We start from the raw sequence: 14,841 nt of genomic DNA on the forward strand, positions 1-14,841 counted from the left end.
GCAGCAGAGCCACAGTCACTCAGCACCCCCATAGCCAAGAGTCTCATAACATGAACAAATAAATAGGAAAGAAGCTGAGTCACCTTCACACATATTTAAAAGTGAGATCCCAGTTGGTTATGATAATCAGAGAAAGGGAAAAGAATGAAAAAATACAAATCCATAGATTCCACTTATAATGAAAAGCAGTTGTGTTCCAAGTTGGGTTTTACTGGAAGGGTCACCAGGAGAACTTTTTCTGAGTCATGAGGTTAAAGCAGTAAGGAACTGCTTGAGCTCCCGGGTGAGCAGTGTGGTGGGGGCCACCTACGAATGTCTCTGATGAGATGTGTTTCCTGCCAGGTTTCGCCTCGTGCCCTTTTTGACTGAGCTGAGGGCAGTGATGGACTGGGTGTGGACAGACACAACCTTGAGCCTGTCCAGCTGGATCTGTGTGGAGGACATCTATGCCCACATATTCATCCTAAAGTGTTGGCGGGAGTCGGAGAAGGTAAGAAACCAGGAGGTGTGCCTTATTCCTGTCTACTTCTCTTAGATACAGGCTGGTTTTAAGATGAATGTGAGCTTCTGCTCACAATGAAGGCATGAGGCAAAACTATCTCAACCTATAAATGTCCCAGTGATTTCCAGCCAACTAGAGTTGGGAATTTTAGACTTACTGCCGCCATAGTCATCAATAGCATCCAGATGTTTCTTCTTTTGGAGACATCGTATTGTAGTTATTTGTTAAAAACAGTATATTGCTTGATATATCCCAAAAACTCTTAAATGGCTCCTTTAGGAGCAGAAAAGAATGTGATGTTGTAGAGAAAAGTGGGGCTGGTGGTGGCTTGGACTCATGCTTACTTCTGACTCACTTTTTGAAGAGGGATGGACAATTTAACCTCTTTGTGCAAAGAAAATTGAAGTGCAAATATCTGCTTATTCTGCTAGGTTGAATATTAAGGTTTAAATATGTCTAGATTACTATTATTTATTGCACTTCTCAAAAGTTTAATATATGAAAGAAGAGTCAGTTGCATAAGAGCAATAGAAATACCCAACAAACATTAGCTGGGGTGGCATGAAATGTCTTTCTCTCTCATCTCAAAATACCCTCCTCAAAAAAGGCTCCTCTGTGTGATTCCTGGTGTGTTCTACAGCTTTCCCTGGGAATTTCAGCGTTACAGTGATGGGGACTGTTGTACTGTGTTCTCTGTGTTTATGGGTTGTAAAAGCCACTGTAGTCATGTCCTGTACTGACTCCCAGGCCTCTCTCCTGGTTTGTAATGTGCGGCTAGTGCCTATGGGTAAATGGTAGATTATTTTTCCTTATCTTAATCTGCTGAAACGAATGGAACCCTCCTGAAGATAAATCACACTGCCACGTCGGGGAGCGGGGTTGACCCCATGTTCTGCATGTAGCTTGGCCTGAGGGGTAACGCTGAAAGGACAGAGGTCATGGAGCAGCAACACTGAAGTAAGAACACACATGCAGAACAGGAACAGCTTCAATGCCAGACAGCACAGCTCCAACTTCCCCTTGGCCATAGTCTCTAAGCAGGGGGCTGAGTGGGTCCTTCATGAATCTCTGTTAAAGCAAACAGAAGCGCCCCCAGCCTTACCGGTGCACGGGCTCCTGTAGGAGAGTGAGCGCCTGCAGCACGCACCTGCCCCTCCCCATTCCCTGAAGCCAGCGCCCAGAGGGGGCTTTTCTCATCATACAAATCTTTTTTTTTTTTTTTTTTTTTTTTTTTGAGACAGAGTCTTGCTCTGTCGCCCAGGCTGAAGTGCAGTGGCGCCATCTCAGCTCACTGCAAGCTCCGCCTCCCGGATTCACACCATTCTCCTGTCTCAGCCTCCTGAGTAGCTGGGACTATAGGCACCTGCCACCACTCCCAGCTAATTTTTTATGTTTTTAGTAGAGACGGGTTTTCACCATGTTAGCCAGGATGGTCTCCATCTCCTGACCTCGTGATCTGCCCGCCTCAGCCTCCCAAAGTGCTGGGATTACAGGCATGAGCCACTGCGCCTGTCCCATACAAATCTTACTTTAGGACTCGAACAACATTGTCTTTAAGAACACGTATCATTAATTAAATTAAAAATCATGGTTTTCCACCCTCCAAGGGCAGGGAAGGGTCAATTGAAAGGCAGAGATTTTAAATATTCAGGAATTGAAAGTAAAGTATCTTTCTCTCGCATAATCCCTTAAAACCAGAAGGTTCATTCGGCCGGATACTTTATCACTTGGTCCATAAGTTCATCACCAGCAACACCCACCCACAGTCTTGAAGGGAGAAGGCCGCTCAAGTCCTGTTGGCCCCTGTGGAACCACCAGGGGGTGCTGGAGCGACCTCAGGACAGTTTCACATCACTACCTAACTTCGTTTCGAGATTGGGACAAGGTTGCTATCCCCATTTCAGAGCAAACAGAGAAGATTCAGGGCCAAATCCATGTTCCCAGCACCGCAATAAGAGCACTCGCCATTCCCTAATCCCGCTGCCTGCGGGAAATCACCCGAGCCTGAGCCTTGTCTGAACTCTCTGTTGCAGAGATACCCTCAGCCGCGGGGCCAGAAGAAGAAGAAAGTGGTGAAGTATGGCATGGGAGGAATGATCATCGTCCTGCTCATCTGCATCGTCTGGTTTCCTCTTCTCTTCATGTCTTTGATCAAATCTGTGGCTGGGGTCATCAACCAGCCCCTGGATGTCTCCGTCACAATTACCCTGGGAGGGTATCAGGTGATCTCTGTGCACACCCCGCCTACCAGAGCCTTGCCCCAAGCCACACTCCTTTATGATAGATGCCTGTAGGGTATTTAGTTATGAGCTGCCAACCCCGCTGTCCTATCTGTATTCTGACTGCTCAGCAAACATGTGATGTATGAAATGAGGTGCCGAAGACATTGAGAGACTAGTTCCCCTCTGGTCTTGAGCACGGGAATAATCCCTCCAAAAAGAGATCTCGGATGCCGTTTGTCATGGGATAAACATATCCTACATAAATGGGCTAATATTCTACATAAATGTTTTTCTTTTGACTCAGGATGGAGAGAAGAGCTGGGGAATATTGACAACACTGTTCTCTTTGTTTTCCAGCCTATTTTCACAATGAGTGCCCAACAAAGCCAGTTAAAAGTTATGGACCAGCAGAACTTTAATAAATTTATACAAGCTTTTTCTAGGGACACCGTAAGTAAATCCCTATAGTAGATTTCTATGAAGACCTCTCATCTAGGGGAGCTCACTCGTTGTCATTTAATGCTTTTCCATGCCTGAGGTGGTGGGAAGAAGGACTTTTCAGGGTTGATCAGTTACATACAGCATATTCACTTTGATAATCTAAGAAGTTATGTCTGTGTCATGAGTGGTAATAAACATTTAAATATTGATCTATTTTAAAAATTGTTCAACTTTTTAAACTGTGGTATATATTCATCTCTTGACTAGTAGGCGTACTCTGGGAATCTGTCCTAAGAAGTCATTCAAAATATGAGAAAGCTCTATCTAGGCACTGGCTTATGAGTACATTCTCTGTATTAGCAGAACTGGAGGCAATTTGCGGCTCAGCAAACAGGAGCTGGTTGAGGAAATCAAGGCAGATGTAATAAATGAATTCGATTAGCACTGCATACCCTAGAGTGGTCATAATGGGAGAAAGAGCTTCTACTTTCCATTTTATTTACGTGCCATGTTGTCCAAAGATTTTCTAAGCAACTTATTTTGTAATTAAAAAATTCATTACAGAGACTATAAATGACATGACAATTTCTCAAGCTAAAACATAAATTTTAAAAAGGCTATTATTTTTTAAATTACAAAAAATAAGAAGTACGTCCCCTAAAACTTAAAACAATGATGATGTTCTGGTAGCAGGATGATGGCTGATGTTATTCTCTTGTCTATATTCCACACTTTTAATAATATTACATAATCCTCATCATTAAAATTTGTCTTACAAATAGTTTTTTTTATTGAAGAGAGTGAATAGGAAGGAGACGCTTCTCTCTTCTGTAAATTGTCACCTATAATGCACACGGTCAACACTAATCTGGAACAATGAGCAGTTCTTCAGAGAGGGTTGGGATGTCCTGAGCAGATTAAGTTTGGTCTCTCTCATGAGATGGACATTCCCCGATAGGTGATAAATTTCCTTTTTAGTGGAAAGGAAAAATGACACTAAATTATCTGTTTTTCCTTTATCGTTTAACTGGAATGATTCCACAGCTGTATTGATGGTAGCAACTGCTGGGATTGGGTAATGTAACTGGAAACTGCCCATACCTGTGGGTAAGGAAGCCAAAGTAGTGCGATGGAACACTCAAGACCATCCATTATAAAAATATTCCCTTCAAAGGGAGAAACCTTTTCCATACTGCCGGTTAAAAGGAAGAGTAACTGCTTTCTTTATACAGCATGATGCATATAATCTATTTATGCATGTGCATTTGTGCACATACAGGGTGCTATGCAATTTCTGGAAAATTATGAAAAAGAAGACATAACAGTAGCAGAACTGGAAGGAAACTCAAATTCTTTGTGGACCATCAGCCCACCCAGTAAGCAGAAAATGATACACGAACTCCTGGACCCCAATAGTAGCTTCTCTGTTGTTTTTTCATGGAGTATTCAGAGGTAGTTACTGTATTTCCATGCATAATTTATCCCTTCCCCCAGTCTAAACATGGAGTTGGGGGATGGAGGGTGTGGTGGGATGGAAGAATGGAAACTTTAGATTAATGTGGATCTTGCTTTGTCATTACAGCCTTGGGAACTTACCTTCAATGCCAAAGCTAACATTTTTGTTTATTAAATAATGACTTGCGTAGGAATCACTAACCAGACTAAGAACTTCTTAGTTTTCCTTTTTTGTTGTTTTTAGCTAACTTTAGTTTTTTGGTTTTGGGGTTTGTTGTTGTTGTTGTTTATTTTTGCATTTAAAAATCCATTGTATTTTATTACCTTAATGTACAATTGGTGAAACAACACTTAAATTCCAAATGTTTCTTACTATAATGCAAAAGAGTATTACTCTGAACACCTCCCTCGTGCATCACTTACATCACTATTATAAATCTACCACAGGGAGCCTCTCCACTTAGATTTTCCTCATGCATCTTACATTTCACTGTCCATAATCTTCCGTGGAAAAGGAAGTGAACGATGCCCACTGGAGACAGAAAGCCTAGCTCTAATGCAGAGAGAACTGACCACGTGCTTTCACATAAACACTAAGAAATGAAGGCAGAGCATCAAGTGATTTGAAAGTCGATTTAAATTAATATGTGGTTTTCAGAAAATCTAAAATTTTTTCAATGCAAAAAAAAATTTGAATGTAACTATAAATCTCCAAAAAATCAATATCCTGCTCCTTTTAAACTGAAATCCAAATAAATTTCGTATTTTAATGTTGGATTATTCTAGATAATAACTTTAGTTTTTAAAGAGAGGCTGGCAGTGAGTTCTGTGAGCAAGAAAGAGAGGTAGAGAGAAGAGAGGCAAGGTGATGATTTACAAAATGAAACAGTCTGGGTGAATTTTACAACTTCCACGAAAGGCTGAAGTTTGGTCTTAATGATAAAGAAATTTCAGGCCGATTGCGGTGGCTAACACCTGTAATCCTGTCACTTTGGGAGACTGAGGTCGGCAGATCACTTGAGGCCAGGAGTTTGAGACCAGCCTGGCCAACATGGCGAAACTCCGTCTTTACTAAAAATACAAAAATTAGCCAGAAGGTAGTAGCACACACCTGTAATCCCAGCTACTCAGGAGGCTGAGGCAGGAGAATTGCTGGAACCAGGGAGGCAGAGGTTGCAGTGAGCTGAGATCATGCCAATGCACTCCAGCCTGAGTGACAGAGCAAGATTTCGTCTCAAAAAAAAAATAAAAGAAAAGAAAGAAAGAAAAAGAAATTGCAGCCTCCTCTGGAGGCCCAGATTATCACTTGCATTCCACCAATACTGGGGAAGCCCTGCCTGACCCGCTTCCCAAGTGTGAGATGCGAGGGCAGCTCGGCTGTCTCCGAAGGGACAGACTTCCTGAGAGTTCTCTCTGCCCAGCCCGAGCCAGTGGCCAGCACGTGGCCCCTGCTTTGTTTTTCCTTGTGTTGGTAGAAAGCGCATATCTTAGCAGAAGTTCTCACATCCAAATACTGCATCCAAAGCCCAATAGTTTAGTGATGCAGTTTTGGGAACCTCAACATAATACACCAGTTGATTAACTTAGTTCTTTCATCACGGTTTTGAGATTTAGAACCCTAAGCAAGCTTATTTGGGCAGGCAAATAGTAGGTTCATTTGGGTCCATGAGACCGACTTGTTAGAATTAAGAAAGAAGCATGACAGTTACAGAACAATGCCTTCTAGCATCTAAAATTTACAAGGAAATAGTTTTAAAAAATTCAAAGTGGGGCTGTTCAGAATGTAAAGAACTCTGTCAATCCCATTTTATCCTTTTCAGTATCCCAAATTCATGTCCAACTCTGTATAAATTACCAAAAATTTACTTTCTAGCCTTTTCTTTAAAGAGCTACCAAAAAAATAGAAACCAACAAAACAATTAAAATTCAATTTCTGACTGAATATTCTTTTTAACACGTGGAGTCTGTTTATCATCGTGGAGACTAACATCATTGGGTTGATAAAAGAATATTTTATAAACTCATATTAAAACATCAAGATGGGTTCTCTTTTGATCAGCAGGTTCCTCCTCTTTCTCACCTTCGACTCTGTTTTAAAAGTGTTCGTGGCCTCCTTGGGGTCTATTAACTCAATTGTCTAAGAAGCTGAGCATTGAGGTGAAGTGGACTGAAAGGGTTGGGATTGACAATTGTGCACCCAATGAAAGCATGGTGACATTAATCAAATTAAGAGTTAAATATGTTGTAAATCTCTTTTCCAGACTTCTTAATAATCATTGACATTAAGCTTTTTTTTTCTTTGCAGAAACTTAAGTCTGGGTGCAAAATCGGAAATAGCAACAGATAAGCTTTCTTTTCCTCTTAAAAATATTACTCGAAAGAATATCGCTAAAATGATAGCGGGCAACAGCACAGAAACTTCAAAAACACCAGTGTAAGTTTATTTTTCTTACTAATAGAGCTTTGTTAGGTATATGCAGCTGATCCAAAATGTCCATCTACAGATTCGTGTGTATGAGGAATGCAACTTCATTCTTTGGTAACACAAAGTTAATTTCTATTTGGAGGCCCCATTTTGCAAGATTAAAGAAACTTAATCTCAGCTGTGGAGTTTTCTGTCCACTGTCCCCAGGGTTATGTCTATGTCCTGAATGAGGGTTTGGGCCAAGCACGGTGGCTTATGCCTATAATCCCAGCATTTTGGGAGGCTGAGACAGGTGAATGCCCTGAGGTCGGGAGTTCAAGACCAGCCTGACCAACATGGTGAAACCCTGTCTCTACTGAAAATACAAAGATTAGCTAAGTGTGGTGGTACACACCTATGATCCCAACTACTCGGGAGGCTGAGGCATGAGAATCGCTTGAACCCTTGAGGCAGAAGTTGCAGTGAGCCAAGATCGAGCCACTGCACTCCAGCCTGGGCAACAGAGCGAGACTCCATCTGAAAAATAAATAAATAAATAAAAAACGAATGAATGAGGGTTTGTATGGTGCCAGGCTCCAGGAAGCTCATCAGTGCATGGAAAGTGCTGGCCTGCTGGGCTTCCATTGAGAGAGACATTATTCTTCCAGTTCTGTCTTTAGTCTGCAGAGTAGCTGTCTCCCTCAGCTATTGGGACCCATTCTGAGGCACACTAGAAATCATCATGCTGATTCTCATGCAATTTGGAGGTGTGGGAGCTCCGGCAGGTCCGCCTGGGTTCGCCTGACCCAATATAATATGTGCCCAGTGGTACCTCATTCGCCCCTGGGGGTACTGGGCTCTTGGTGCCTCTAAGGGCCCTATTCAGGAATGCAACATGGGACTGCACTAAAATGACCCAAGCCTCTTGTCATTCATGTCTGCCACCTGATCGTGGGCACCCACTTTACTCGTTCACCCTCAGTGGAAGGAGGTGGGCTCAAGGTTCCTTCTTAGGGAGCCACTAGTGTCAAGCACATTCTCCTCCCACTCTCTGTCCACCTGGCCCAAAAAGTATTGATCTCATCTCTGGATGACAAACCTTGCTCTTATCTGACCATAATCACCAAAAGCCAGGCAAAGACCCTGTGAGACCCTTTTCTACTATTATTCCTGCCCCTGGGTCTCTGAATGGGGGTAGAGCATACAGGGTTAAGGAGTACAAAGGGTAAAAGGAAATTTGGGAAAAAAAAATTATATATCTCAAAATATTATCCTGCCACTTAAGTACTCCACTTCCAACAGATGCAAGCTGATATGTTTAGATTCTAATATATGAACTAGCAAGAAAAAAATGATACGGATCTAAAACTGCTAAACATAATAGTTCAGGCATCCACCAGTGATGCCCCCAGTTTTGTCTTTCAGACTGCCCTGGCCCCATTGTAATGCATGGAATATACAGATCACCAGGGTGCAGGCCTTAGAAGTATTCCCAGACTGAGATATGTTTTGCAACTCACTAAAGTTGAAGGGCCCTTGGAGATTGTCAGATCCTTTCCCATCACTTCCCAGATGAGAAGGCGTGTCTACTCAAGAATGTATTCAAGGCACTGGGCTTGTGGGAGGCAGAGGTCACTCGAGGTCCAGGCCACCATCTCTCTTCACCTCTCACTCCCCTCTAGATCAGTTCATGTAGTCTACTTGTGTATTAGTCCATTCTCATACTGCTAATAAAGACTTACCTGAGATTGGGTAATTTACAAAGGAAAGAGGTTGAATTGACTCACAGTTCCACATGGCTGGGGAGGCCACACAATCATGGCGGAAGGCAAAGGAGGAGCAAAGGCACATCTTACATGGCGGTGGGCAAGGGAGCGTGTGCAAGGGAACTGACCTTTATAAAACCATCAGATTTCATGAGACTTATTCACTATCACGAGAACAGCATGATGACGGAGGAAAACCTGCCCCCATCATCCAGTTGTCTCCCACCAGTCCCTGCCATGACACGTGGGGATTATGGGTGCTACAGTTCAAGATGATATTTGGGTGGGGACACAGTTAAACCATATCAGCCTGATTATAGATATGTTTGAAAATCTAAAAATTAAAATACGAAGTGTGCTCAATGGTATGGATAAGAATTAGAGGATCCTAGTAAGAAAGAGTGCCCCTTAGCTTCAGAAACAAGCTGCAGAATTTGGAAAAGGCCTGTGGCTGTTTGTAAGCCAGCACCGAGCTTGTTGTACAGACTTACATGCAGATCCGGATAAAGCTCAGTGAATTTGCTCCACATCAGAGAGTTTTGATTGTAATAGGAACCCATAAATTATGATGTCTACACATTGTACAGATATATGAAATTTTCACCATTATTTGGTGATACAAGGTCAACAATAACAATAAAACATCAATTTTAGTGGGTAAAACAATTAAAATGTAATTATATCTTTTTTTTTCTTGATGTACAGGACCATAGAAAAGATTTATCCATATTATGTGAAAGCACCTAGTGATTCTAACTCAAAACCTATAAAGCAACTTTTATCTGGTAAGAATGAGAAAAATTTGTTTCAGAATTGTTTTCAATCCTAGTTTTATTCAGTTTCAACAGTGTGTGTTTGGGCCTTCATCAAACTACTTTTTAGTTATCTCTTCCTGTGTGACAAGATGTATAAAACCTCTGCCTGCCTTCACTAGCCCAAAGGAGTCACTCATTCAGTTGGGACCCACATTCTTCATTTTCTCTTTTTCATTGATATGAAACTTGATTGACTTAAATTCACAGCAAGTTTCTTATAGTACTGATTCATCAGATTATAGACTTGTTTCTATTAGCAGCCAGATTACTGACAGGAAACTGCCTCATGCATTGTTAAATATGTCTGCCCCTCACAATAAGAACAATAAAAAGATAGCATGAAATGCACTTGATTCTGCCCAAGGATTAGTAAGTATCTCTAAAGGCACTTTAGTGATTTAATTTTCCCAATATAACTTGGATGGTATAAATTCATGTTTCTGGATTCTATTAATTATCAAGAATTGCTTGATTCTATGACTTGAACCAGAAGCAGATGTATAGATCTGGACAACATGGAAAACCAGTGCAGTTATCTGGCACACATTCATTCATTCTCCAACATGGGCCGTTCACTACGCAGTAGGCAATAGGCCAGGCACTGGAGCCTGGGCTCCGTGCTGCTGTGTTTAGCTAGAAAGACGCAGACATAAGTGAAGAATTGGAAAGCCACACAGAGATTGGCCTGGTAGAGGCCCAGTGGAGGGCCCTGGGGATGGGCAAAAGGCCAGGCTCCATATCACACGTTTCTTCCTCAGCAGTAAATAAGTATCTCTTGCAAGGTATTTGCAAGACGCATTAAGAAATTTGCTATTTCCCTTTCAGTCAGGAATAGTTGTAGAAATGTTTCATCTGGGCATGCAGATTGCTCAACAATCAATCATTCCCCATGAAATAATTCTGTCCCTCCACAAGCTCTTCCCGAGGTGACTCTGTGCTGCAGGTTCCTGTGTTTCCTCCTTACAGCTGTCTCCCGACTTCAGAACCAACATTCCTCCTGTTCCTGTGTGTTCTGCGTGGTTTGCCTTCTTCCTTGATAAGGACTTTGGCTCTAGCAGGATCATACTGTGCCTTACTCTTCTTCATTGATTCATCCTTCCATGCCATAGACATTTTTTGTCAAGTACCATTCTTGGATTCCTACCATCTAGGACAAGCTTGTCCAACCCGCATCCCATGGGCTGCCTGTGACCCAGGACAGTGTTGAATATGGCCCAACACAAATCCGTAAACTTTCTTAAAACATTATGAGATTTGTTTGTATGATTTTTTTTAGCTCATAAGCTATCCTTGGTGTTAGTATATTTCCTGCATGACCCAAGGCAATTCTTCTTCTTCCAGTGTGGCCCAGGGAAGCCAAAAGATTGGACACCCATGATCTAGGAATTCAGTATGAAATGATGCTGATGTGGCTCCCACCGTCACAGAGTTTAGTTTATAGTCACCACCATGTTTCTCAGGGGAAGCACCAGTATTGTTGGCAGGAGTGGAATCTTCTTAAAAAGACCTATACAATGTCACTACAGGCTTTTTACTGTATCTTTTACAACTCGTTTGCATTCACCCTGAACTCCAATAAAAGTAATCATTGACCCGACATTATGGTTCTCAGAGATTTGCTGAGCTGTGTCCCATCACCCTGCCTGAAATGAGCTTCCCTCCTCACCCAACTTCACCTATTGAAGTTCTCACTTGGCAAATCTCAGCTCGGAAGTTATCTGCTCTGTGAGGCACCCATGGAGCATACTAGCCAGAAGTGGTGTCTCTAAGCCAACAGACCTTGTCAATGCTGGTCCTATGGTGGCTGTCATGTGCTCATACATTGTGCTCATGTACATAGTCTTTTCCCATGGAGATAAGTAACAATGTTATATGCAATTTTGGAGCCCTTTAGCACTTAACTGAGTGCCTTCCTCCCATGAGACATTCAACAGATGCTGCTAATATGAATGGACTGGTTGATTCAATCACAAGTCAGCGATGTGGGTTTTTAAGTGTCTACAGAGTCATTTGGGATTACCAGCTCAGCCGCTCAGGTGGTGGATCCTCCACTTTTGCCCTGTGGTTTTGCTGCCATGCCCATGTAGCAACAGCAGCTGACCTCTCTCACTGAAAAGGAAAAATCACTGAGATACCCAGATCCACTCTTCCTTGTCCATTCCCACTTTTAGCATGTCCATGCATCCTTTTCATCCTGGAACCGTAGGCTACAGTTAGTAACCAGATTTTGCCATCTGAAAACATTTTTGCATTAAATCCTAAAATTCTCATGCTGACTTGATTTTGTGTTTCTACCCTTCCAGAAAATAATTTCATGGATATAACCATCATTTTGTCCAGAGACAATACAACTAAATTTAACAGTGAGTGGTGGGTTCTCAACCTGACTGGAAACAGAATATACAATCCGAACTCTCAGGCCCTGGAACTGGTGGTCTTCAATGACAAAGTCAGTCCCCCAAGTCTGGGGTTCCTGGCTGGTTATGGGTAAGGACTCATTGAACACTTCACAGTTACAAGAGTCTACTTCTGTATCATATAAAGTTGAGAGTGGGAAACCTTTTATCTTCTTAGAATTCACTAATTTTAGAGCTGCAATATTAAAATGCACACGTCCTTGGCCCTTCATTTCAAAAAATTAGGCACCAGAGTCCCAAAGAGATCAAAATGCCCAGTGTGACTCACACAGCCCAGGCATATGGCTTCTTTACTCCACGTCTTCCTGTTATGGCACAGTTTAATGCAATCCAGTGTTTACATTTAGAAACTGGCATAGAAATGCCACTTTTCTGCTTAGATTTCCTTCTAATCCTTAGCAGATTGATCTATCAGACATCCCACTTTTGAACTTCTGAACCATCGCATCATGTTCTGATGCTTAAATCCTAGGACACGCACATCCCCACAAGACACAAATATAAAATATTATATTTCTCAAAGTTAGCCTCATAAGAAATGATTTTCACCCAGAATTTTATAAAAAATTAATCTGAGAGACAGTATCTGAGAGACAGCATTGCTAAAAAGAAAGGAGCCTGCCACAGAAAATCATGTATAATCACATTTCTACCAAATATATGATTTATGCATTTAATGTATGCAATAAAACCACCTAAAATCCATACATTAAACGGTTAGCATTGATTATTTCCAGAATGTGAGATTGCAAGGGACTTTTATTTTTCAAGTCTAACAGTTCTGTAATACATAATTCTATTTTCTATTTATAATAATTCTATTATAAAAAGTCAACTTTTTAACCAAAGGGAAAAAATGTGAGATTTGATATGCTTATTTCTTCTATGGAATTTGAGACAAAATAATATTTTTTTCTTTTAGACATGCTTTATTAACTATATTTAACTGCTATATGCAATTTCTACTTACTGTTTTTTTTTCAGTATTATGGGATTATATGCTTCCGTTGTGCTTGTGATTGGGAAATTTGTCCGAGAATTCTTCAGTGGGATTTCTCACTCCATCATGTTTGAAGAGCTTCCAAATGTGGATCGAATTTTGAAGTTGTGCACAGATATTTTTTTAGTTCGAGAGACAGGAGAACTGGAACTAGAAGAAGATCTCTATGCCAAATTAATATTCCTGTATCGCTCACCAGAGACAATGATCAAATGGACTAGAGAAAAAACAAATTGAAACCTTAGAACACAGACTGCAAATAATGTTAACATTTGAATTTTTTTTAAAAGCACAATATTCTCATAAGAGCTAAGCATTTCTAGTTCAATGGAAATGATTTGTTTCTCTTCTGACAGGTAGACAAAAGGAGCTGACATCCTTTTGCAGTAAAAGCTACCTTGCAAGTTAAGGCACTGTTGAAAATGTTACTTGTAACTCCATTTCTCTGAAATCAGGGCTACTTGCTGTATGTTTTAGTCAACAGTGTCTTGCATTCTGATTGACCATGTGAAGGAATCATGTATGGGCCCCGTCCCTAAGAGAAACAGAAGAGGAGTCAGAAGGAAAGATACCTGTGTTTTCCTCTGTGGGCCCGTGCCCTTCCTTGGAGAGATGCTACAATGCAATATACAGAGCTCCATCCCCACTGGGGAGGCTGCTGTGATGAGACTAGATGAGCCTTCAACACACTCAGAATATGCAACAGCAATAGGGAGCAGACAGCTCCTACCTGTGTTTCTAGGGGCAAAAGAGAGGGAACTAATTGCCCATGAAGATGCCAGTGGAAGGATCAGCCTCATTCTAAGCAAAAACATAACATTAGTGATACTCTTACTGCCTTATCTTAACCGAGGACTAATAAGATACCTTTCCATTAAACACCAGTGACTTCTCAGGAAAAAAAAACAAAAAACAAAAAAAAAACAGCAAAACAAATGGTGTGGACACCTGCTTTGTTGTGGTCCAGCAGTGACCGGCTTCAATGAGGGGAACCATTCTGGAGGGCTGCGGTCTCCTGTGCAAACTGACGTGAGGCAGAAGAGTAAAAAGGCCAGCCCAGTGGGACCTGGAATACTTTGTAACTCTTTAATAACTGAGGTCAGGACCGCTCTTCTGCCTTCCCTGTCCCTCAATGTGCTTTTTCCCATTTCCATGATTTAAGACAATGGTTTTTCCAGTATGTGACATTTTCCTTCCTGTTTTTCAGGTATATCAAAGAGTTTACATATTCCAATTCACATTTTTACATCTGAGACGGGTTTTTTAAGTTCATAATTATGAAAGAAATATGTATATTGAGCTTGGGGAAATAAAAATGGCCTTTTCTTAAATTATTATTATTGGTAATACAACCTCTTCATTAAATAACAATGTAGCATGAAAAATTTATGATTGAAATGTAGTTTTCATTACATATTAAGATACAGTTTCTGAGAAGAATCATTGAATGGACTAGAATATGTCAAAAATTGATCCTGTGTAGTTTGGGTTCAGGGCTGACTTAAAATAAAGCACATCCTGCAAAGTCATTTTAAGAATACTCCTTATTTTGCTTTTTTGCATGAAATAGAAAACGGATTGTTTTGATACAGTGTACAGTTTTTTTTTTAATCAACTGAAATAAGAATCCACTTCTTGCTGGTTTTGTTTTGTTTTGTTTTCCTCATATAAACAGAAAACAACTAATAAATAATTTCCAAAAAGGAAACTATTACAGTGAATATGGAGCTTTAAAAAAGTAGCAGACTTCAAATGATGTTGTGTCTTGTACAGAATTAATTAGTGCATATTTATTCTTACACGGCGAAAGCTAGCACGC

At 41.0% G+C, this 14,841-nt stretch overlaps 1 protein-coding gene across 6 annotated transcripts in view; it reads left to right on the forward strand.

Moving 5' to 3' along the window:
- The window catches only part of PIEZO2 (piezo type mechanosensitive ion channel component 2), a 466,534-nt gene extending 451,983 nt beyond the window's left edge, over nt 1–14,551 (forward strand). For all 6 annotated transcript variants that reach the window (XM_045378159.2, XM_065534259.1, XM_045378160.2 and 3 more), the window contains 8 exons: nt 343–490; nt 2,536–2,724; nt 3,082–3,174; nt 4,445–4,617; nt 6,926–7,054; nt 9,496–9,575; nt 11,909–12,092; nt 13,007–14,551. In XM_045378159.2, the coding sequence (XP_045234094.2) occupies nt 343–490; nt 2,536–2,724; nt 3,082–3,174; nt 4,445–4,617; nt 6,926–7,054; nt 9,496–9,575; nt 11,909–12,092; nt 13,007–13,259 (1,249 nt within the window). In that variant the 3' untranslated portion in view covers nt 13,260–14,551. The remainder of the gene's footprint in view (nt 1–342; nt 491–2,535; nt 2,725–3,081; nt 3,175–4,444; nt 4,618–6,925; nt 7,055–9,495; nt 9,576–11,908; nt 12,093–13,006) is intronic.
- Nucleotides 14,552–14,841: the final 290 nt, after the last annotated feature.

Source organism: Macaca fascicularis, chromosome 18, assembly GCF_037993035.2.
Source record: "Macaca fascicularis isolate 582-1 chromosome 18, T2T-MFA8v1.1".
NCBI lineage: Eukaryota > Metazoa > Chordata > Mammalia > Primates > Cercopithecidae > Macaca > Macaca fascicularis.